The 21,175-nt window shown below is 48.5% G+C and overlaps 9 protein-coding genes across 9 annotated transcripts; 4 read left to right on the top strand and 5 right to left on the bottom strand.

The window, feature by feature from the left end:
• Positions 1–2,778: 2,778 nt before the first annotated feature.
• On the bottom strand, positions 2,779–3,600 carry J7337_001913 (uncharacterized protein; the record flags this gene model as incomplete). The annotated part of the gene is made up of 2 exons (XM_044819646.1): positions 2,779–3,045; positions 3,067–3,600. The coding sequence occupies 2 exons, from the start codon at positions 3,598–3,600 to the stop codon at positions 2,779–2,781; spliced, it is 801 nt and encodes a 266-aa protein (XP_044687348.1).
• A 1,130-nt stretch (positions 3,601–4,730) lies between these two features.
• J7337_001912 (uncharacterized protein) lies at positions 4,731–5,540 on the bottom strand (the record flags this gene model as incomplete). Its single annotated transcript, XM_044819645.1, has 1 exon — positions 4,731–5,540. One exon carries the CDS (start codon positions 5,538–5,540, stop codon positions 4,731–4,733), a length of 810 nt encoding a protein of 269 aa, XP_044687347.1.
• Positions 5,541–6,208: 668 nt separating this feature from the next.
• On the top strand, positions 6,209–7,762 carry J7337_001911 (uncharacterized protein; the record flags this gene model as incomplete). The annotated part of the gene is made up of 2 exons (XM_044819644.1): positions 6,209–6,699; positions 6,754–7,762. 2 exons carry the CDS (start codon positions 6,209–6,211, stop codon positions 7,760–7,762), a joined length of 1,500 nt encoding a protein of 499 aa, XP_044687346.1.
• Positions 7,763–8,960: 1,198 nt separating this feature from the next.
• J7337_001910 (uncharacterized protein) lies at positions 8,961–10,321 on the top strand (the record flags this gene model as incomplete). Its single annotated transcript, XM_044819643.1, has 2 exons — positions 8,961–9,054; positions 9,108–10,321. 2 exons carry the CDS (start codon positions 8,961–8,963, stop codon positions 10,319–10,321), a joined length of 1,308 nt encoding a protein of 435 aa, XP_044687345.1.
• Positions 10,322–10,712: 391 nt separating this feature from the next.
• J7337_001909 (uncharacterized protein) lies at positions 10,713–11,177 on the bottom strand (the record flags this gene model as incomplete). Its single annotated transcript, XM_044819642.1, has 3 exons — positions 10,713–10,922; positions 10,989–11,062; positions 11,126–11,177. 3 exons carry the CDS (start codon positions 11,175–11,177, stop codon positions 10,713–10,715), a joined length of 336 nt encoding a protein of 111 aa, XP_044687344.1.
• Positions 11,178–11,796: 619 nt separating this feature from the next.
• On the top strand, positions 11,797–13,179 carry J7337_001908 (uncharacterized protein; the record flags this gene model as incomplete). Its single annotated transcript, XM_044819641.1, has 4 exons — positions 11,797–12,042; positions 12,098–12,223; positions 12,297–12,885; positions 12,935–13,179. 4 exons carry the CDS (start codon positions 11,797–11,799, stop codon positions 13,177–13,179), a joined length of 1,206 nt encoding a protein of 401 aa, XP_044687343.1.
• A 279-nt stretch (positions 13,180–13,458) lies between these two features.
• Positions 13,459–14,087, bottom strand: J7337_001907 (uncharacterized protein; the record flags this gene model as incomplete). Its single annotated transcript, XM_044819640.1, has 2 exons — positions 13,459–13,858; positions 13,942–14,087. 2 exons carry the CDS (start codon positions 14,085–14,087, stop codon positions 13,459–13,461), a joined length of 546 nt encoding a protein of 181 aa, XP_044687342.1.
• A 3,518-nt stretch (positions 14,088–17,605) lies between these two features.
• J7337_001906 (uncharacterized protein) lies at positions 17,606–19,132 on the top strand (the record flags this gene model as incomplete). Its single annotated transcript, XM_044819639.1, has 1 exon — positions 17,606–19,132. One exon carries the CDS (start codon positions 17,606–17,608, stop codon positions 19,130–19,132), a length of 1,527 nt encoding a protein of 508 aa, XP_044687341.1.
• Positions 19,133–19,346: 214 nt separating this feature from the next.
• On the bottom strand, positions 19,347–20,981 carry J7337_001905 (uncharacterized protein; the record flags this gene model as incomplete). The annotated part of the gene is given in 2 exon segments (XM_044819638.1): positions 19,347–20,544; positions 20,563–20,981. The coding sequence occupies 2 exon segments, from the start codon at positions 20,979–20,981 to the stop codon at positions 19,347–19,349; spliced, it is 1,617 nt and encodes a 538-aa protein (XP_044687340.1).
• Positions 20,982–21,175: the final 194 nt, after the last annotated feature.

The raw sequence follows: 21,175 nt of genomic DNA, 5'->3' as shown, positions 1-21,175 counted from the left end.
TCAGCACTTAGCGATTTTACAAGTGAGTGCGTGCGCCAAGCCTCGTCTCTCACTGTCCGCGCTTATGTAAAAAGTGTTCTAGATCTAGAACGTAATAGAAGTGGGCTTTTAACGATCCAAACAATGAGTGATTTAATCCACTGTATTCCGTCCACGCGGTATCGGTTCCCCGATATTTTACGGACTGCCATCCTCAAGCCAGTTGCTGCAGGCACCCTTATCCTGGTAACCGCGAGGCCCGCGCCGTGAACCAGCATAACATATTGCGCTATCCTACGCTATACTGCGCTATTGCCCATCATATCACCAACGCCAAGAACATGACGTGTTAAGTCTGACCAATAACCTGATTGGGACGCTGCCACTGGTGCTTTCATCGTCAATAGTATGTGATTGGTGTTTTCAAACCAGGGTTATCTCTCGAACCGAACTGAGTCATTCTTGAAGCGGACCCTGGGTACCTTTGGGGCAAAGGGATGCAAGGCTCGGAGACAAGAGGGTAGATCCAAGTGGCTGATAGGGTCAAACAGCTCGCCAAGTTTATTGCGTGGTGAGATTCTTGACAGCGAAGTTTCTCGGACCCCTCGCTAAGGGTGGGCTTGAACTGCAGGTTGAACGTTGACTACTGAGCCGCGTCTTCCGTCTGATTTCTGAGCACGCTAAACAGCCCTTTGGCTTTAATTATATCATGGGAAGCCGCTAGATTTAATTGTCTAGATATTTTTGTGAATTTGCTGACAGCCGGAAAACTCCGCGGAATTCCGTGGCTGAGGATTTGGCACTGATAGTTGCTTATTAGTGGTCTGTATCCTAACGTACTTTGTTCCGTGTTAGCAGCTCAGAACGCAGTTCCCGAGGCCTATGGTTACATAATAAACACCTTTCAACTTGAATATAAGGCAGAATAAGCTACTTCTCCTTCAGATATGATTGGTGGTACAAGTACTGGCTTCACATGTAATGTTTCCGTACATTGTTCCGTCGAGGCTCAGAAAAGCTGAACTACAGCCACCATGTTCAAGTTTGACCAACAGCTATTGAGGCAAGAATCTACAGAGACCTCGCTATCTGGAACGAATCACGGCTCCTACTTCGGAAAACTTGAGATTGCAGATTAAATTTCGCTGAAGACTGGAAGAAACCCCTCAGTGACTACAACTATTTCTAAGCCCGTTGACCTCTACGCTTTCCAGCACTTTCCCAATCCAGGTTGAAGGTAGGCCAACCCCCACGCCAATCCCCATTGGTGGTCAAGTATGCCGTAGATGGCTGTCCATCAAATGTGTTTGTGTCTAAATCAACCTGGGCATATTATCCCCCTCCCTTGGTACAGTAAACCTTTTCAAGGTAGTTGAAAGTCAGCGATTCATAATCAGACCCATCTATATAATTGGCTTTGAGAGAATTCGACCGACCGAATTGTCAGTCCTGTGGTATACGGTGATGTCGAGCTTCGTGTTGCTGCCCAGCCCATTTGCACATCGAATAGTGCAATCGCGGCCCTTTTTGATTGAGTATTCCGGTCTGAAAACTGTCTATTATGCTTCTGTACTAAGGCTGCTATTAGCACTTGAATTAGGCAGTGAAAATGAGGATTATCTATACACGAAAGTGGTCTCTCAATCTTCAGGAGTAACGGGTGAGTTATGATGCAGATGAGAAAATAAAAGAAAGAGAATGACATAGATATCTCTACTCTTATATCTTAGGTAAATAACTAGAAGCTTTACCCGGCCAGAACAGATCTACAGAGTAATGCCCAATTAATCTTTTCAGCTATCCATATTCCATGCACAGAGGAGAAAGAGGTCGTTCAGCTTGCTATATGTCGGGCATGGAGGAGGATGTAGTACCAAAACAGGCTGCCCAGCTAGCCACTGCACCAAGAGGGCCTGAAACTCTGGAGTTGTCTACCGAGATGCCTGAGAGAAATTGGCTAGATCCTGGCAATTGTCACCGTGCTGTGCATGGGGTAAACCGGGTAAACCTTGATTCAAGAGCAATCAGAGTTTAGAGGATATTTCTTGCAGGAGCTGAAATATTCCCATGCAACTACAGTAACCAATTGGAAATAAATTGCTCATATGTACAAGGCTGGCGATGTGAGCATCAGCTGTCAAGTCTATTATTAACTCAAAACACCTTTATAAACCCAGTTAAGGCAGCATATCAAGCATGCGCAAAATGGTCTAAGATCGATTCTCTAGCTTACTACTGGTATCTGATCGCGTGTAACTACAAATAACTTATTTAGATAGAGCTGCGGTATCATGGCCGCAATTGCAAACAAGACAAGGATGATGGCAGGCCTTAACATAAGCGAATGCAACAGCATCATGCCTGTAAAAAAAAAAAAAATACTACTAAATTATTAGTATAATATCTTCTAGATAAAGAATTTAGATGCGCGATATTGCTATCTTATTAAAGGTTAGTTTTACTCGGTCCAGGTACTACTGTAAATTAAGATATGTAGATAAGCATTCTTAAAGAAAGGCTGTCCTGTCAACTATATATGCAATATAAAGATACCATACTAATTATTATCCCAGGCATAGTAACACTCTTTGGCCATTAAGAGGTGGTATTCATGATCACATAGCTAAACGCAAAATCTGTCAAGTTGTTTATGTATTAAGCACTGCCTTCTGAATATATAACTATAGCTGTTTAGCCATCATTAGCTCTTCACTTCTGCCTCATGTCCATATCAATCCATTGCTTGTCAATCCATTGTCTGTCAATCTTGAGCGTTTTTTATAGATAAACGTCAGTTTCTTATGCAGAGAACTGAGTAGCGCGGCGGTTGTTACGGTTGTTGGTGTTGGTGCTGTTCTGAGTATCATCTTCTCCATCCTCACCAGCGTTTCCGTTGCTGTTACCGTTGTTCGCGCTACCCGTGTTGTCTGCATTGCCAGAACTACCAGTGCCGCCAGTGTTTCCAGCGTTGTTGTTACTGTTGCCAGTGCCAGCGTTGTTGTTGCCGGTAGCTTGAGCCATTTGAACGGGAATGACGCCACCGAAAGGACCAGCACGCGCCGGGTTCTGGCAACGAACAAGGCAAACATTTTCCTCACCAGCAACAGAGCCCGTGCATTCCTGTCCAGCAGGGATCGAGGCTACTAGAGGAAAGTCACCCATCTCGCCATCACGGTTGCGGCCTCGATCGTTGCCTTCAACATTGGTAGTAACCTGGATGTTGTCCCATGAGGTGCCTGTTCCATCGGCGTTGATCATACAGGTATAAGGTCCAGCACCATCAGAATTGACCTGGTGGACGGTCATCTCAAGGCTGCCACCAGGGTTGACTTGAGGAAGCTGACTGCCGGTCTCTTCCATGATGTCGAGGGTGCCCTGCTCGATCTGGTTGTCACCACCAGCGAGGGTCTCGCCAACAGTGTCAGCGGCATTGCCACGGAAGCGAGTAGCATCGGTTTGGAAGGGACGGCGTCTGGTGCCATCGCGAGGAGTGGAGGTGTCAACACCGAGAGCCATGCCAGAGCCGCCGGCGTCTCCAACCGCGTTTGTGATAACGCTGTGGGCAGCTGCGAGGTCAACAGCTACGAAGAGAGCAAAGATGATGTTCTTGACGGATGCCATTGTGAAAGCTGTTCTGGGGTGAAGGTTAAGTAGGGTAGTTGGTCCGTGTGATTTGAGAACTTGGAGGGGTAATTAAGACCTGACCAGCAGGAGGTAGAAGTGAAGATAGTAGGATAAGAGTGGACTGGTGATCTGAGAATGCTGAAGCTGTTGATGATTAAGAATATTGATGAGGAGAAATGGTCCTCTTTATAGAGAACTGTCGCAATACCTCTTGCTTCTTGTTACCATCTCGACATACACATATCACCACAAGAGACAAGCCAAGAAAGCACTAGACATACCATGAGACATACAAGAGCTTCACAATTAAGCACTTCTCTACGAACATATCACTAAATGGCTTTGACCTTGCTATGACCCTCACGGCCAAGACCCGGGAACATCGTCTGCCGAGAGGACCGAAGAGCACAGCCTCTTTATTAAACAAAACGGCAAAACACGCTTTGACCAAATCTGGAGTGCGATTCGCCAAACATACTATGAACTACTGATATATGGTTATTTTAAACATAAAACAGTATGATTGCTGCGCCCACTGACAAACCGGTCATAGCGGTTGTGTCATGATTCGCCGCACACAGACACCTGAGCCCCTGTACTTGTCACAGGTGTTGAATCCCTGTTGGCCCCAATTGAAGTGAATGCTCAGGATTGGCTGCGACCCGAAATACTGCAGAAAGCCCACTTGAACTGTTTTATTCCTTGTCGGATTACATGAGCTCGAGTCTGTGATTGATCAGATTGGAGTCCCGCTACGCCCATTTCGGTCAATCAAGTGTGAGAAGCCAGGGGTTCAGGTACAACTGACGCGAACCCTTGTAACTCTTCTGAGGAGCCAATCGTATCTCTTTTTCGTAAAGTCCTGATCTACCACGATGAAAGTTGTTTGTTTCCTTCTCAAAGAGCTGCTTAATTGTTATTGTAAATCGCATGTTAGAGCCTACAAAGCTCACGAACCTCAAGGCTACGAGCGCTGACGATTTATTCTCTAAACGCGTACATCTTCAATCGACGCATGGCTTTTCTACAAGAACACTCTTAAACGTTTCTAGGAGGTTTTCAACGAGACACACAAGCTGAATAGGGTAGGAGGTTAGGGTTAATAATTCAAATCTATAAGCGTTACTTCAAGACCGAGCAATGTCAAACTCAGCTATATACCAGTTCTGAATAGCTTTTGTATCTCCAGTGATAGCTACAGTGTCATACCGCGACCTCTCCTCCTTTGCAGCCGAGCCGTTATTAACCATGCGGCCAACCCACTTGCCATGTCGGCGACCAGCACTGATGATCTTATCAATAGCAGCAACAAATTCAGGCTCATTACCACGCGCAGGTACATATCCCAGTAATGACTGAGCAAGATCATTAGGGCCAATGAACAGCATATCCACGCCTGGAGTAGCAGCAATTTCATCGACGTTCTCAACACCAGCGCGAGTCTCTATTTGAATCATGGTGATGATGGTCTCGTTGGCAGACTTCATGTACTCAGGTGTTGTGAGACCGTGACCAATAGCGGGGAATGCAGAACCCTGGCCTCGAACGCCCTGAGGGGGGAATTTGGAGGACGCGACGATTTGTCTCGCTTCGTCTGCGTTGTTGATTTGAGGAACCATGATGCCGTGTGCGCCGGTGTCAAGAGCTCGCTTGATGATATCGTGGGCAGGCCCGCGGATGCGGATGATAGGTGATACGCCTAGGGCTGAAATGGCGGCCACTGAGTTGTGCATTGAGTCATCTCCAATGTGGCCGTGTTCACAGTCAAGGATGATGCCATCGAGGCCTGTCAAAGCAACAATCTGAGCTTGGCGGACACTGGGGATTGCAACGAAGGTCATCAAGGGGAATTCTCCAGCCTTGATTTTATTGAGAAACCTCAATCGAGGGTTCTCGACAGTTGTTGTGAGGGCCGTGGAGTATGTTTTTTGAGTCATGGTTGTTTTGTGATTTTGCGCAAAGATTTGATGATGTTTCGGCTATGCAAGCGGGGGAAAAATATGATGAAGTGTTGTTGATGCCGATAAGACAGTGAGCTGTTGTTATGATGCGTTTATATGTCCCGATTGAATTACATGAACTCTCCCAATTCTACTAATAGTTATTATCTATAATGTCTTCCAAAAGGTATCAATGGTAAGCCTCTATCCACGATAGCGTAATGCTGGATCCACAGGGAGGAGCTCCCCCAGCTGCAGGGGAATGGTTAATCTTGCTGCAGACCCTGATCAGTGAGCTCCTCCTCCGAGCAATCGGTAAACCCAACCGATAAGACTGCTAATCTGGTTGGCGAACCGCACTAACCATAACGGCAACTCCCGGCTGGACCCCGGATTCTGGTATCTACAGCGTTCGACTTCAGTTTAGACCTTGAGTCGCGTCGCCGAGCTAACGCACTTCGTCCCCGCATTCTAATCAACCCCCCGTCATTCGTCGTCCGCCACGAGACCTTGCAGGACTTCATTGTATGCGTCGAGATAACGCCATGTCCGGCCTGTCGGTGGATTTATAGCCTCGTCTCCCGACGAGTATTGGAACCGAAATCCCAGACAGCTATCCTCGTCCCTTTATCCCTCATCATCAAGTCAAGAACAACATCGCCGTCATGGCTACCGTCCCTGTGGATGAATCTCTCAAGCGGTCACCCTCGTCTCACGCCGAGGGTACCAGCACTGCCTATCAGAGGATGCCCGAAACCCTCTTGCACCTCAACGAAGAAGAGATAGCTGCAATGAACAAGAAATTAGTTCGGAAGATCGATTCCATCATCCTGCCCATCATTGGAATATTGTACATTCTCAACTATATCGACCGGCAGAACCTGGCTGCAGCCAAACTCCATGGCATCACCGAAGATCTCAACATGACAACAGAGCAATTCGCTACTGCTATATCCATCCTCTTTGTTGGTTATCTGCCGTTCCAGATCCCGAGCAATCTCATCATTGCAAGGATTCCTCGACCGGGAATGTACATCTGTGTTGCTGTAGTCATTTGGGGGACTATCTCAGCTTGCACGGCTCTGGTCAGGAGCTATGGTCAGCTTCTCGCTGTCAGAGCCATTCTCGGTGTCGCTGAGGCCGTCTTCTTTCCGGGGTAAGAACCATTCACTTTCTCCAATAGATGAAAACATGTCTGACGAACCTCCAGGGCCATTTACTACCTCTCCGCATGGTATACCAAGACCGAGCTCGGAAAACGAATCGCCAGTCTCTACATTGCCCAACAAGTCGGTAACGCGTTTGGCGGTCTTTTCGCCGCAGCCATCTTCCAACTCGACGGTCGACACGGGATCAAAGGTTGGCAATGGCTCTTCATCATTGAGGGTTCTGCTACAGTTGGAATCGGTGTCGTTTGTGCCTTTTTCATGCCCGAGTTTCCCTACAACAGCCGCATCCTTTCCCAACCCGAACGAGACCTGGCCGTGTGGCGTATCGAGTCAACAACTGGAGCAGCTGAGGGCTCCGAGAAGGAAAGCACTCTCAAGAGCTTCGGAAAGGCTCTGTCTGATCCCAAACTTCTGCTTCTCATTCTATGCAACCTGCTTTCCCAGGCACAGGGTTCGATTGCTAACTACTTCCCGACTCTGGTTGCCTCGCTTAACTTTGGCAGCACTGTCAGCTTGCTCCTGACTGCGCCGCCCTACGTCCTCGCTGGGGCTGTCTACTGGGTGTTGATGTGGTACAGCGACCGGAAAAACACAGCTTACCCCATTATCATCGGATGCATCGCCATTGCCATTGGCATGTACATCATTCCCATGTCTACACTGAATGTCCCTGCTCGCTACTTCTCCATGATGATTCTCCCATTTGCGTCTGTTGGTCCCCAGCTTGTGCTTTACAAGACCATTAACCTTCATCTCGCACGTCCTGTCTCGAAGCGTGCTGCGGCATCTGCCCTTGTCAATGCTATTGGTGGCACCTCCAATATCTGGGCTTCGTACCTGTACTACGCTCCTCCTCACTTTTACGCAGCATTCGGCACTCTTATGGGCTGCGCCTTTCTCTTTGCCGGCACTATCACTTTCTACCGCTGGCTCGTCTTGCGTGAGAATAGGCGACTTGACTCTGGGAGTCCCGAGGAGATAGCCAAGGTTGTTAGAGGTGGCGTCACTGAGGAGATGGTTCAGCTTGGATGGCGTTACGAAATGTATTAAATATCATGCCTGGCGGTGAGATATTGGCACGAGGACTAGTTTTAAATACGGGGAGGTATAGAGCTGATAAAAAATTGATGTTGTCACTACAAATCCCGTTATAAGTAATATTTCAGTGTATAATTCTTAGAGAAACCATTACGATACTCTCCAATACGCACAGCATGGATGGAGTATGTACATAATACTGAATGAGAGGGACTGCAGCTCCCGAAACAGACAATGTTGTCCTTGAGTATATATAGGGTAGGCTTCTGAGTGGATGGGTTTGTTGTAAGATAAGTTGATAACGGCGGTCCATAAAACTGGAGCCCGCGATTGTCCGTTGTGATAGGCGCTTTGATAGACCAATAACAACCAGGCTCAGTCAACAAGCATGATGAGAGAGATAAGTTAGTGGAACCTATCAAATCCCTGAAGATAATGATGACCCACACTCGATTGCAGATTGCGGGGAAGAAACGGAAGAACTGGGAAGGGGAAGGGGATTGTCTGGGGGAAATTGTCAGTCAACTCAACTCATCCCAGCCATTGATACTCCGTTACCGGTATACATATATGGTCACAGACAAACCGGCCAGAATGGCATCAACAAGCACCCGCAGCATAGCCATCTCTCCACCATCCTCCCAGCCTTTCCAATGTCAAGTATGTTCAAGTCGCTTCACCCGCCATGAGAACCTCAAGCGTCACGCTGCGCTACATTCTCGCTCTTCCAGCAATGCCTCTATACCCTGCCACCTCTGCCCTGCCACCTTTTCGCGCGCGGACCTACGTCACCGGCACATGAAGCGAAAACACTTGGATCATATGGAAAAGACTTCGCGAGGAGGCAACTCACCGCAGAGCGACCTGCAGCGCCATGCACCTACGCCGCCGTCGCAGACGAGTGAGACGGAGGTTGACGCTGGTCAACGTTTTCGACAAACATCAACTGGTGATGATACTATCAATCTTTCCAGTAGCTTGCCCTCGGATCTGGGCGATCCTCAAATGCTCGCCACGTCGTTCTCATCGCAAGCGTCTATGCTGCTGGGCCCGACTGCTTCTCAGTTGGCAGGCGTCAATTTTCTCGAGCCCTCATGCAATCTCAACATGTCGAATTCGCCTTCTGGAATGAGTCTTCTCAACTTTAGCCTCGACCAAGGAAGCCCCGAAAGGTTATTATACGGATCAATTGACCTCAATCAGGGACATAATGACTGGCTACCGACAACCAACCAGATTACCCAAGGTTGCCAACTGTATTTCAAGCATGTATCCCACTTTCTTCCCTTTCTCCATCAGCCGACGTTTGATTCGACCTCCATCCCAAGCCACTTACTCCTCAGCATGCTTTGCATAGCATATCAGTATGGTGTAGATCCAGATCGTAGCGATCAGCAAGGGTCTGGTGTGAACCTATCAGAGAGGTGCTACCATCGTGCTCGAGATCTCGTGTCTGGTGATGATAATGGGCCAGATAGCTCAACAAGCACCCTTTCGCTTGTGCAGTCTCTTCTTTTACTCGAGGTGTACGCCATGATGTATCTTTGCGGCAACCACTCGGCGTATGGACTCAAGACTCACACCAGGATGATCTCTCTCGCCCGATCGAGTGGTTTGTCGATTCCATTACCGAACGAACTCACGTCCAAACCACCGTGCCTTAATTCCTTGTGGCACACATTCATCGAGGCCGAGTCGCACAAGAGGACCCTCTTCGCTGCTCATCAGATCGACACGCTGTGGTATCAGTTTCTCTCGATACCTCGACAATTCTCACATCTCGAGATCAAGCACGAGCTGCCCTGTCCCCAGGATCAGTGGGCGGCGCCTTCAGCAGCGGAGTGGGCGCATAAAAGACTAGTTGCCGTCGTCCCTGGGCCACCAGTCCAGTATCCCGATGCTGTTCGACTCTTTTTATCATTGGCATCAGATCCCAGCTCCTTTCCCTCGTTCGACCCATATGGTGCCATAAACGTCACCCAATTCCTTGCATCCAGTGCCCAAGAAACATCTGGCTGGAGTGCCATGACAGGGATGATCAGTACGGAGAGGCTTGAACCATTGCGGAAGTCTCTCGACGCATTAGGCCCTGTTGTTCAGTCCGAGGAAGAGTCGGAGCAGGGAAACTGGCCCCGTGGAGCGTTATGTGAGGCTACCTGGCAGTCTGCCATGATCGATGTGAGGATATGGTCGCCATCGCATACGTGTGGCATCGTGGGTGGGACCATGGATGCAGTCTTGCAGCAGACGACATATTTGGCGCCATCGTGCGAATTTCTCTGCGAGTCCAATACTGCGCAAGTCATCAAGCCTCACATCGACTGGTTTCTCACATACCTCGATTCACCCATAGTACCCGACTCGGAGGCGCCTTGGATCATGCTGTACGCCTTCAAGGCTTTCGTAATCGCCTGGCAGTTGATCAAGGGCAGTACACTAGGAACGATGCAGGTTGTCGGCGTTGAAGATGGAGATGCCAATGGGGCCCTAGAGTGGGCCAGAAGGGCCTTCGGACGCAGACAGCAGTGGCAGCTCGGCAAGATTATCATGGCTTGCCTAGACACATTATGAACGGTATTTGTACGCACCAACGAGGCCTCTTCCATAAATCTGTATATTAGGTGGAACTATCAAGATGGCCGCGCTTGATATGATCAAGACTTTATCGCTTCTATTTACCGAAACTTGCGAGGTGAGATCGGCCCATACATGGTTCCCATCGTAAGTTAGCGATGAGAAATGGTCTGATGCCTTACAAATGGGCTTAGAACGTCACATCTACCAGTGTGACTTTGCATTATTCAGCAAATTATACGTACGTGTTCTGCTAATCACAAAAGACCCTGGGAGGTATGACCGTCAATCGTGTCTCATTGCTTTATCATATCATAAATTCAAGAGTGGTATTCTCTATCGATAAAGCCCTTTGAACATGGTCTATCATTTTGTCTCTGAAGTCCAACTAAGCCTGCGCAATGCACTCAATCTCAATAACAGTACCATCTCCAGGAGGAAGCGCCTGAAGGCACGAGCGCGAAGGCATAGGCTGGGGCAGGAAATCTATGTACACCTCGTTCATAGCAGCAAAGTCCTTCATGTCAACCAGGTAGACATTGTACTTGACAACCTGCTCGAGTGATGAACCGGAGAGCTCAAGCACCTCTTTGAGATTCTGTAGAACAGTTCTCTGTACAATAAGTTAGAGGGTAACACATTCCGACGGGAGTTCTGAACGCACTGTTGCCTGCTTAATCTCGCCAGTAGCAGTCTGTCCAGCGCAGAAGACTAAACCAGGTACTTTGGTGGCTGGGCCTGCACAAGGTGTCAGTGGTGTTTTCTCTCTCTGGGGAGGATCCTAGGGTTTAGGCGAATTACAGTTGTGGGGTTTGGTAGGGAACTTTTCGCTGGAAATAAGTTGGCGAGACATGGTTGCTTGTGAGATTGAGTGAGGCAAAAAGTAAGGTAGATGTTACGAGTAATTGTCTAGTGGTTTGTGAATGATTTGAATGATGATAACAAGCTTGGTACTGAGTAAATAACTGCACCCTTATCATATTCATTTCTTGTTCATGGTGAACTCTGAGACAGGCTGATTGGCCGTTTATCTGGGAGGAGCTCCTCCCAAGTGCCCTGTCTTGTCCCTCCACAGCCAGCGCTAGCTCCTCCCGGTGTCCTCCAACCCTAATCCAATTAGGTGCATGCTCAAGATGATCACTGTCTTCAATCATCTCGGGGAGGAGCTTGACTCATTGTAATGAGGCACTATCAATCAGCAAGCGATGTAGAATCGCTACCGGGGAGTATAGACGCTAGTGTCGGAGCTAGGTTCCTGAGGCACCTGAATTTGATCTGATCGTACGTTGTTGAACTCTGGAAGCCGGACTCTGTCCTACACAATGGGAGGCGGAGCTCGACCAAACAACTTATGCTGTTGGCTGTATAAGAGCAGAACAATCAACCACTAAGCCACAATCTCCATCAGACCAAGGAATCATAATCCATAACAATCATATTTCTCAATCTAAACATTATCTGAAGATCTCAACATGTCACCAGCAGCCCCATTTAGTCCCCCTTCAGCCGAATTGCCTGGCAAGCCTTTCGTCCCTGAGTGGGTTCCCCCGCCAGTGACACAGCAAAAGGAGCAATTTGCAGAACTCACGTCTATTGATCTTTCCTTGCTCGACTCGGATGATCCTGCTGTTGTGCAAGAGTTGGTCAACCAAGTCAAGAGAGCTATTCGCGAGGATGGGTTCCTCTTCCTTGAGAACTATGGCATCTCGCTAGAACAAGTACGATACAATGCATTCGACATGGAGCCACTGTCGCTAACGACTGAAACTACAGCTTCATCGACAATTTGCTATTGCCCAATACATGTACAACAACATTTCGGAAGAGGACAAAGAACGTCTGCTCTTCAACCCTGACTCTGGTGTCTGGTCTGGCTATAAACATCCGTTTGGCTTCAAGGTAAGCCTTTTCCCTGCCGTAGATCGATATTTTGTTCAACTGAACCAATTCACTAACTTATCCCGTTCAACAGCGTCATCGTGGACCTCCCGATGGCATTGAACAATTCAACTGGTACCGACACGACTGGGAGGACATTAACCGCGTCCCTACCTGCCTCCATCCCTTTATGCATGAGATCGAGTCTTTTGCCAATTACCTCACCGGTTCGGTCAACCGTCGCCTCCTGACTCTTTTCTCCCGCGTTCTCGAGCTCCCAGACGACTACCTTTGGGAAAACGTCCAGTCACACGGCAGCCCAACTGGAGAGGGTTACTTCAGGCATGCGCTCTTCAGACCCGTTCAGAAGACTACAGAAGAGGCTTCTAAAGGCCTTCGCATGCATGGCCATACAGACTTTGGTCTTACCACGCTCCTTTTCTCTGTCCCTGTCTCTTGTCTTCAGATCTGGGGCCAGGACGAGAAGTGGTACTATGCCCCCTACAAGCCGGGTGCCCTCGTCGTCAATATCGGTGATACTCTCGAGATTGTTTCCGGGGGACACTTCAAGGCCACTCGCCACCGTGTCTACAAGCCTCCGGTTGACCAGCGCAGCTACGAGCGTCTCTCATTGGTGCTATTCAACAGCTCAGTCGGTGACTTGCGCATGACACCGGCTGCTGGTAAGTTATCCTCCGTGCCTTGGATTCATTGGTCCTAACCATGTGACAGAATCCCCCCTCATTCAACGCGAGGGCTGTGTCGAAGATCAAGGAGTGTACGCAGAGTTCAAGAAGCGTACGCAGCAGGGCAAACTTGTTCCCACCAACCGAGAATGGCGCGAGATCCAGATCGCGACATGTACCGATCCTACCGATACTGTGAACAATAGAGTTGGTGCTCATCAGGTTCTGATTGATGGAAAGCTCATGCACCAACGAGAGTACATGGGAGTCAAGGTCGTTTTGCCTGTTTAATCATTATTGGTCTGTAGCTATATCAGAGTATGTCAAGTCATTTATTTTATTCTGGTTCGTCGCTGGGGCTGCTTGTGCTTCTCATGATCAAGTGGCCGATGGTGTGGGCAAAGCGTTGCTAAAACCTACGTTTGTCTTGCCCCATTTGGGTATAAGACCCCGAGCAGGGGAAGCCTTGGCTTGAGTAAACAACTAAGTATACATGATGTAAGGCTTCAGCCATCAATAAAAATAAAGAAACTTATATACATGTCTCAGGCCATCTTCTAAAATTCCTCGCTATGTATCAAAAGCCTTGGGCCGCTGCTCTTCAAGTTCAATGTACTCATCGCTTATCTCTGATCTCGATGGGACCTCCCTGACAGTTCGTCGGAATTCTGTCACCGAGCTGTCGTCATTCAGGACCCTGAATGGGTTGGGCTCCCTATTAGTACTCCTCTTAGCATTATCCGTCACTGTGGTGCCAGTAGTCCTGAATCTGCTAGGGTTGGCCGGAGTGCCATAAGACGTCATCTTAAATGTCTTGGGCATTAGTGGTCGCAGGCCAGGGAGACATGCGCAGATGATCCCTGCCACTGGCTCGACGCCTGCAAGGGACCACACGGTTCCTTCATCGTAGAGATTCTTCCATTGGTAGCCATGTGTGAAGACAACACGAGCAAGAGCAATGAAACATGTGCTAGTTATTATTAATAAAGGTTCGCTTGCAGGAGTCGAGTGGTAGAGGGAGGGTTTGATGTGTCAGGGGTAAAGGCCACTTACATAAATCCAAAGCAAAAGGATATAATGATACCGATCTTTTTGCCGCGATTCATATTCAGACCCCAGATTGACTTGAGTGGAAGTACAAAGATCAAGAAGTCGGTAAATACTGTCAAGCTGTCATAAGCGATGTTGATGTTGGCCATGGCGAGGAACTGCTCAGCCGTCGCATCGCCCCAAGCCCACCATTTCTCAATCGGCCGAACAGCTGCGAGATAGCCAATGAAGCTTCCCATGAAGCATGCAAAGGTTACACCCGATGCCACGTATATTATAATTGTCATTGGGCCATTGTGACCTGTGAAGAGGCGATGATAAAGGAAAAGGATCGAGGCTTTGCAGGAGTAGACTGCGAACACGAGGACGATGTTGTTGGCATAGCCAATCTTATAAATTACAGCTTTATTAGCCAAGAGAGCACAAGAAGTGTTGTCATATGGGGCGTACCTGATCGTGGATCAACGAAACGTCGGTTGGCTCTGTCGTACTAGTGTATGGATACCCAGGGATGCCAATGCCTCCGTATACGAGCACTGGTAACGAGACACATATTAGCCATCGAGGTTCGACGGAGAGTATTCTGTTGCATTTATAGGCAAAAAGAGGAGACTTACTCAGAAGGAGAAGGATAAAAAGGATGGAAGTGAAGAACTGCCGAGGTTGTTAGAGCAGGATATCATAATGGATACTTCAAAGGACCAGTTAACATACGGCGGATAGTATGATCATCCAGTCTGTCCACCCATAGACGCCTCTCGTCTTGGACTTTGCGTAAAACCGGAGCCCAACCGTAATATTCGACAGCATGGGCAGAATGACCCACGTTGCGATCAGCTCCCGCTGCCGAGGTAGATAGATGGGGAAAGCTTGGACCATAATGGGTAACTCAAACTGTCTCAGATCAGAAGTTCATGAAGGAATGGAGAGAAATGACGAAGAATGCAGATCATTTGAGCAAAAGTTCCATGGACATATATGTAGAGACCTTTGTTAATTCCCAGTTGAGAGTAAACAGGCTGAGCCATTTCAATTCGAGTAAAGTGACCTCAATCTTTCTTGAGTCAGTTCACGCCCGTTATCGCTAGTGTGGCGTCTTTAGAAGAGGGTGGCATGACTAGTGTTTGCAATTTAGCTTTAGACCACTCGAGATGTGAAGGAAGCAAGGGGTATTTAATTTACAGTTGAGCATGTCTAATCAATACTTCTAACTTTCGATTTTGTCATGTGGGCTGCAAACCCATGAGCTTAGTTTACTTTTATCTTGACGTTACCGGATTCTAAGCGACGCGCAGACTTTTGGGGGCGTCTGACGATTGTGTGGCATCCCCTACGCAACATCTAACCCAACCAGCTTCCAGAATGCTGCCAGCCAGTGAGGATTGTGATATGGCTGGTGTGAAGAAATCTCACAACCAATACCTGCAGCCCGGGCGTAGCTTAGCGTTGATGTGTAACCCGAACATTTCATCGTTATTCGCGAAAGGGTCTGCTATTGATGCAGGCTGAGCTTAGTGTCTTCAGCATGTCTGGACTACTGTGAACTAAAGTTGTGAGGCTTGGTTAGAGGAACAAACTATTGCAGCCAGGTGAATGGCCTCATTAACAAAAGTGAGCCAGTACCAATGGGATCAGGAGCAGCAGGGGTCTCTTGATTGATGCAATGAATAAAAGGAGGATATGGCGGTATCAACGCTCGTTGTTCCTTGCGTTCAGAAGGTTTTTCCAGCCGCTAGTTATCTCGGTGTTCTTGTTCGTTGGTTATCAAGAGCTTCAAAAGCTTGGTACTTAAAAGATAAGGGACGCCTCTGCCCCACCGCGGCATTGACGGCATTGCATCCTAGTGTCACTCGGACCCCTTCGCAATTCGCAACGACTAATTTGTGATGCTATTTGATCTGGTTCGGTGAATCAATCCACGCCGTCTTCCAGGGCTGAGTTTAGTCTTGGCCTGGAACAATGGCATAAGGAGAAACACTCCACATTTAACACTTGACAAGAGTCAGGTAGTCAGGGCCCGAAGACTACCCGAAAATCAGCGCTGGAATGGGGTAAGGCTAGCTTCATCTCTAAGGGTTTTAAGAACCTCAAAAGAAATGAGTCTCAAGCCACGTTCGCTTGCGGGACCAATGGTAGAGAATGCAGAAGATACAGGCGTCGGGATTGAAACCCGCGTACGGAGTACTACCCGGACCTTTCCATGCGAGCCGGATTGTCATTGAGAGGAGTTGACGAGCAGGATGCTGATTGTAATAAAGTCATGCTTCTTTAAATGCTTAAAAAGATAGTCAGCATTACAGAGTAGGGAGAGCTTTGTCTCTTAGTGGGTTATGCTATAATTAGACTAGATGCTATTAATTCCGCTGATTCCGCGATCATGTGACAGCAACAAGGAGATCCCCCAAAGCCAAAACTCTGTCCTTTAATTAATCCCGATAAAACCCAATGAGTCAAAGTATTAAACTATAACAAAACGAGGGAATAAGGCTGCAGAGTTTCTATGCAAGTAACTATATCCCGAGAATGTGCATAGAAAAGCTATCGCCCGTAAGCAGCAGGAACAAGCTTTTTGCCAAGTGCTGCTAAATGCTACCAAGCACTGGAGAACGTTAGACAATTGCCGAATAATTATCGCTGCTGAAAGATCCGTGGGACTATAAAGCCCAAAGGCCGTAGCTGCTCCAGCATGTCTATAGAACTATTAATTCGTTAGATGAACATCTATCTCAGAGAACATCTAACAGTGTCAGCCATCCCTGACCTGCGCTGGTCCAAGACTGATGCTATAGGGTTGGCAGCAAAAGCGTCAAAGCTTACACTAATTGAGATGGCAACTGGTCAGATAGCGACGCATTCTGCAGTTCTGACCCCGCTAGAGCAAGTTGGAGATAAGTTTTCCATGATGAACATAACTCTAATAAATGAAAATTTGAGTATCAGGGCCTTAGAATACCTTGGGAATTGCGCTGTGATGCGGTCCAGAACAACATCAAACAATGCTTCGGCACTCAAAACGGTGGACCCCAATACGGAGCCTACAGTTGTGACAAACGTTAATCCCTTATCGACCGTTGCAGTGCAGTGCCTGAGGATAGAATGGGAGTTCGCCGAGATTATTGGCAGCGTGCCCAATCGGACAATTCTTTCGATCTGATGCAAGTTTAACTCTAAGAGCGTCTCCCTTAAACTTCCCAAAGCGCTCAAGATTATCCCGATAATCATCAATCTGGGTGTCAAGGATGGCCTAATCTCTTACCGTTTCGAGTAGTTGACTAGCAACTTTTCGACGGCGAGACAATCAGACGAATCAAGTGCCAGCATTTCAGCCTCTTATCTCCAAACCATGATCACAAGCTTCCAGTCAGACCAGGATTCTCCGCACGGGAATGATAACGGTGGATCCTTATCCTGTGAAAACGGAGCGTAGTCGGAGGGCGCAAACGGAAATCCTACTTGATCGTCGAATGAGGTTTGAGTAATTCTTCCCCGCGATTAAATCGAGTTAGCTTCGGCCGATATTGATAGCTGCTGATCTGACAGCATGCGCTGGAACCGTTGTGGCCGGAATGGAGGGATCAGAGGTTTATAATCGAGGCAGTTCCCAGGCATTCTATCGACACTTCAGTAATATTCTGACCATTTTCTTTCTCTCGATGCATCTGACACAATGGATGTCAAACCTACCACCAACCTCGATGACTACCAACTCGCTCAACTGGGTCATTCGCAGTCCTTCAAGCGCAACTTCAGTCGCTGGACAATGCTGGGCTTAGCCTTTGCTATCCTCAACTCTTGGACTGCACTCGCAGCATCACTTTCACTCGCTCTACCATCAGGCGGACCTGTGGCAGTTATCTGGGGACTAGTTACCGCTGGTATCTGCAATCTCTCGCTTGCTGCAAGTCTAGCCGAGTTTCTATCAGCACAGCCAACTTCTGGTGGACAATATCATTGGGTTGCCACTATTGCCCCAAAGTCTTTGAAGATTCCGCTGTCTTGGATTACGGGTTGGATCAATCTGAGTGGCTGGGCATGTCTGGTTGCGACGAACTGTTCCTTGTCGAGCACTCTCATCATCAACATCATCTCGCTCCAAAACCCCAGCTACGAGTTCCAGAGATGGCACCAATTCCTCATCTATCTCGGTATCGCCTTTGTCGCCTTCGCAACCAACGCCTTTCTTCATTCGCTCCTCCCTCGCATCAATGGTCTTGCCCTCGTCTGGAGTATCGCTGGCTTCTTCATCATCTCAATTACAGTGCTCGCGTGCGCTGCGCCCGATTTTGCCACGGCCGACTACGTATTCGCTACCTTTATCAACACAACCGGTTGGCCAGACGGTATCGCCTGGCTCCTTGGACTCTTACAGGGAGGACTTGGACTTACGGGGTTTGATGCCGTTGCTCACATGATCGAAGAAATCCCCAATGCAGCCAGCGAAGGTCCCAAGATTATGCTATACTGTCAGTATATCGGTATCTCAACTGGCTTCCTGTTTCTCATCGTGGTGCTCTTCGTGTCTGGCGGCATCAAGAACGCCGACACCATCATTGGCTCGGCTGCCGGTCCCTTACTTGAGATCTTCTACCTGGCCACCAACAGCAAAGTCGGGGCTATTTGCTTGCTTATGTTTCCTCTTCTGTGCCTGGTATTTGCTGCCATCGCCGTCATGACGACTTCATCGCGGATGATGTTCGCCTTCGCAAGAGATGGCGGACTTCCGGCATCACGAATCTGGTGGAAGGTTCACCCCAAGCTTGGTGTGCCCATGAACGCACTGTATCTCAATGTTGTTATTGTGGTCATATTTGGCTGTATTTACCTCGGTTCTACTGTCGCCTTCAACGCTATCGTCGCATCTTCTGTGGTTGCTCTTGGTCTCAGCTATGGTATTCCTATCGCTCTGCACCTTGCGAGTGGTCGAACTCAATTGCCCGAAGGAGCTTTCAAACTACCCAACTGGCTTGGATGGACAACAAACATAATTGGATTGGTGTATACTATTGTCACCACCGTGCTCTTTCTTTTCCCTCCAGCGTTACCTGTTAGTGGGACTACGATGAACTATTGTGTTGTTGCGTTTGGTGTCATTGTGGTCATATCGGCCGTTCAGTGGGTTGTGGATGGAAGAAAGAACTTTGAAGGACCTCGAATCACGATAGGCGAACATGAGATGGCAGAAAGAGATATTTAGGAATAATGGCTTGTCGAGCTGCTAGGGTCATTCTGCAGAAACTGGATGGTCACTGATCATTCCAAAGACACAAAAAAGCTCTTGTTTCGCAGAAATCATGTTATTTAGATCCATATCATAATTCATATTGTCAATCCACCAGATAAGCCAGCTTCTTCCCCGTCAACCCAAACTCCATTCCGATAGCATCTACCCAGCTCCCTGGCTCCAAAGATCAAGCCTTCTCGGTATGATAAACAGCGCTGTCGGCCTCCTCAAAAGAGTCGATCTTGTAGGAGCTGAACTTACGTGCTGAAACACCCTTGGCGAAGAGAATGTCGAGCTCCTCAAAGGTGCGGTTTCGGGTCTCAGGGAGACGGAAGTAGCCCCAGACGAAGACGATGAAAGCAGTGCTTCCCCAGATGAAACCGGTATAGCCTCGAAGATTCCACTGAGTAGGGTTCATGAAGTAAGGTTGAAGAACACCAGCGACAATTCCAGTGATGGCATAGCCGTTGCGGGCGAGGCAGATGGTCTTCTGTCGCAGTCTGGTTGAGCCCATCTCAGCAGGAAGAGCCCAACCGAGCTGACCAGCTGACAGCTGGAAGACAAAGGTCCAAACGAGGGTGAGGACAGCTTGGGTCATGGCAATTGAATGGTTCTCGGTTCGGGTGTTTAGGGCGCCGATGACGAAGAGGACAGTTGCCATGGTGAACATACCATAAAGATAGGCTGTACGTCTTCCAACGTAAGGCATGACACAGAACCAAGAGACCAAGGTAGCAAAGAGAGCCATTCCGTTTCCACCAACGTTGAGATGGTAGGTAGTGTTGGAGTCGAGGCCGATCTGCTGGAAGAAATAGGTCGAGTTATAAGCAAAGTTGAGACCAGAAAGAATCTGACCGGCGAAGACAACAATTGCAATCTCGGTTCGTCGGAGCTCGAAGCCCTTGAAGCAGTCGCGGTATGAAGTGCCGACGGAAAGCTGCTCTTCTAGGCTATTGGTATAGACAATGAGTCCAAGAGCATCGCGGAGTTCAGCGTCGGTAGCACGAGGTCGAAGTCGGGCGAGGCTCTTGAGGGCGTCGTCGTGTTGGCCAAGTCGAACAAGATGCCAGGGAGTGTCGGGAGCAAAGCAGAGGATAGGCACCAGAATAACAGGCCAAAACCACTGAAGCGCAAAGGGAATGCGATACGCCCAAGGAGCGGGAGTGTTGACCAGACCAGCCATGACACCAGCAGAGATGAGCTGTCCGATGATGAAACACATGTTGGTCCAGCTGGTCATGTACACTCGAAGCGACATGGGAAGGACTTCAGAGGCATAGGCTGGGGCAGTCGTAGCAAAGACACCCCAGGGGAAACCGCAGAGAATCTGTCCAACGAGGAGGACCTTGGTATCGGGAGCGAAGAAGACGATGAAGATGAAGCAGCTGAGAGAGATCAAGGACCCAATGAGGACCTTGATATGACCATACTTGGTGACGAGGTAACCGTTGAGAAGAGTTCCAAAGAAAGAACCAACTCCAGCAGCGTTACCGAGACCAGCTTGCCAAGGAGCAGAGAGCTGATAGTTGTTGGTCTCTTCGTTCCAATGGCCATACTTCTTGGCAAAGGCGGGATAGGCGTAGAAGTTGGAGAGGAGGTTGGTGTCGTAGCCCTCCATGATGACGCACATGGAGACGACGAGACACCAGACAACGGTCCAGGGATACTTGCGAACGGCTTCGAAAGGAGGGAGGTCATGCTCAGCTTGGGCACCGAGACGAGCTTGATCGGTGGTATCGTGGCCAACGGTCTTTGCCACCGAAGCTTCGACATCGTAGCTTTCGGCGTGTGAAACCGAAGGGTTGATGATCTCTTTGGCCATTGTGATTGAGAGTTGATTGTGAGTAGAAGAATGAGCGGATGAGTGCCTGATGGAGCAGATCTCGAACTGATCAGCAACGCATCTTGAGGTTATATACTGGAGCAATTGAATCCTCCTCTCGCATGTTTCCCAATCGCTTGTGTTCCCAAGTCCCCCATGGGGAACCGAAAACCGCCCCATGGGGGTTCAATGTT

The sequence above is a fragment of the Fusarium musae genome, chromosome 1 (genome assembly GCF_019915245.1).
Source record: "Fusarium musae strain F31 chromosome 1, whole genome shotgun sequence".
Taxonomy (NCBI): Eukaryota; Fungi; Ascomycota; class Sordariomycetes; order Hypocreales; family Nectriaceae; genus Fusarium; species Fusarium musae.
Note: the sequence above shows the minus strand (reverse complement) of the source record. Positions and strands in the feature narration are given on the sequence as shown.